The 1757-nt window shown below is 52.8% G+C and overlaps 1 protein-coding gene across 4 annotated transcripts in view; it reads right to left on the reverse strand.

The window, feature by feature from the left end:
• CAMK2D (calcium/calmodulin-dependent protein kinase II delta) overlaps positions 1-1757 on the reverse strand; it is a 239027-nt gene that overhangs the window by 62458 nt on the left and 174812 nt on the right. For all 4 annotated transcript variants that reach the window (XM_004686618.2, XM_012727845.1, XM_012727846.1 and 1 more), the window contains exon 7: positions 812-914. In XM_004686618.2, coding sequence (XP_004686675.1) covers positions 812-914 — 103 coding nt within the window. The remainder of the gene's footprint in view (positions 1-811; positions 915-1757) is intronic.

Genomic DNA, 1757 nt, shown 5'->3' on the forward strand with positions numbered 1-1757 from the left:
ATCTGCCTGTTCTGCTCCCCGCTCTGTCTCTGGTGAATCCTTTCATTACCCCTGGCCTGAAACCTGGTTCTGTATGCATAAATAAATAAACCTTTAAAAAAAATAAATAATAAAAAAAAAAACAGGGTCAGCCAAATGCCAAGCCTCAAAGGGTCCAGCTCATGGGGTGGGGGCGACTCACGTAAGGGCGGGGTTCACCGCGGGAGGACACGCCCGCGGGCACACCCGGGGCCCTGAAACTGGGCGCCGAGCAGGCAGCAGCCGACACCGGGCCCTGAGTCACACCGCGGGTGCAGGGCTGGGGGGGAGGGCCGCCACGCACCCACTCCCCGCACGCCTGGAGGGGGACGGACGTGTGACACCCGTGAGTGCATGAGCCCTCGGCGGCGGGCCGGCAGGCCCAGGGGCTAGCGGGGCGCACACGCCATAAGAGCTTGGGAGGGGCTGTGTTTTGGGACGTCCCGGGAGAAATGGCTGACACCGGCAAATGCAAAGAAGAAACACACCAGGACATCAGAGGGTGCAGCAGCTGATTCTGGCTGGACACGGGGGAGTCAGTGAGGCTGGGTAGGGGCCTCCAGCTGGTGTCAGGTCTTCACCCCGCGGCCCCGGAGTCCTCAGCGTGGGCGCTTCTCACCCATCCGCTCAAGGGCTGCAAGTCTACCGTCGCTGCTCTGTGCTTCCTCTCCCCGAAGTTCTGTCTGCGCCCTTACTACCAGCAGTCAGTGTTGCCGGGGAGTCCCGGCCCCACGCTCTCCGGCGTCCCGTCCTGCCCGGGGACGCGCGCCCAGGGAGGATGTGCTCTACTCACCAAACCACGCCTGCTGGTCTCCTTGGACTTCGATGGCTAAGCCGAAGTCGGCCAGCTTCACAGCTGCTCCCTTGGATTTGCTAGCTAAAAGCAAGTTCTCAGGCTTTATTTAGGAAGGGAAAAAAAAAAAAGGAGACTGAGGTGAGAATTTCTTTTTAAGGGACGATTCAAAACGAACAACGTTTTTTAAGTTTAGGAGGGAAAAAGTCATGCATTGTCCTTGTCCCGCGGCCTGTCATTCCTAAATCCCAGGGAAAACATGGTTAGGTGACAACGCATGAGCATGTGTGCAGGCCTCAGACACATGAGCCCCGGGAGGGTGGGCCCGATAGCACCCACTTGGGAGGAGACAGAATGAAGTGGGGCAGCGGTCTTGGCCTGTCCACATGCGTGCAGGGGGGTTTGGGGTCCAGCCTCGGCCACAGACAGCGACTCAGAAGCCTAACAGAGCACAGACATTTCAGCAGAAGGAAACTTGGCAAAATGATAACAGGAGTTGGACCGATCTACAGTCATCTGGCAAAGGCGACTGTGCAAACGGAATCCTAGCTGACGTCGAGTTGGGCCCGAACGCAGTGATTTTCATTCCTCAATGTTTCCAAACAACTTTGGTACAAATTTTGGAATCTTACTGTGAATTATGGATTAAAATTGCTGCCTTTAAGAATCTGTTTATTCTTAAAGGCAGGAAGAGTCTACTACTATTTGCCAAATGTTACAGTTAGCTTTTTCTTTATAAGCCAGTTTCTTATGATATAATTTACATGTCTTCAAAGTGTGATTCAAAGCATTGCTTATAAATTTATCTTCACGTCTCAGAATACTATGAGAAAGACACATTTTATTCTCTTGGGGACTTACTCTTCTAGGGCCGATAACTCTTTTTTTTTTTTTTTTTTTTTGGTATTTATTTGTGTTTATGTCACTGTTTCCCAACCGGGACTCT

This window comes from Condylura cristata, unplaced genomic scaffold, assembly GCF_000260355.1.
Source record: "Condylura cristata isolate star-nosed mole 26May11 unplaced genomic scaffold, ConCri1.0 scaffold00021, whole genome shotgun sequence".
NCBI lineage: Eukaryota > Metazoa > Chordata > Mammalia > Eulipotyphla > Talpidae > Condylura > Condylura cristata.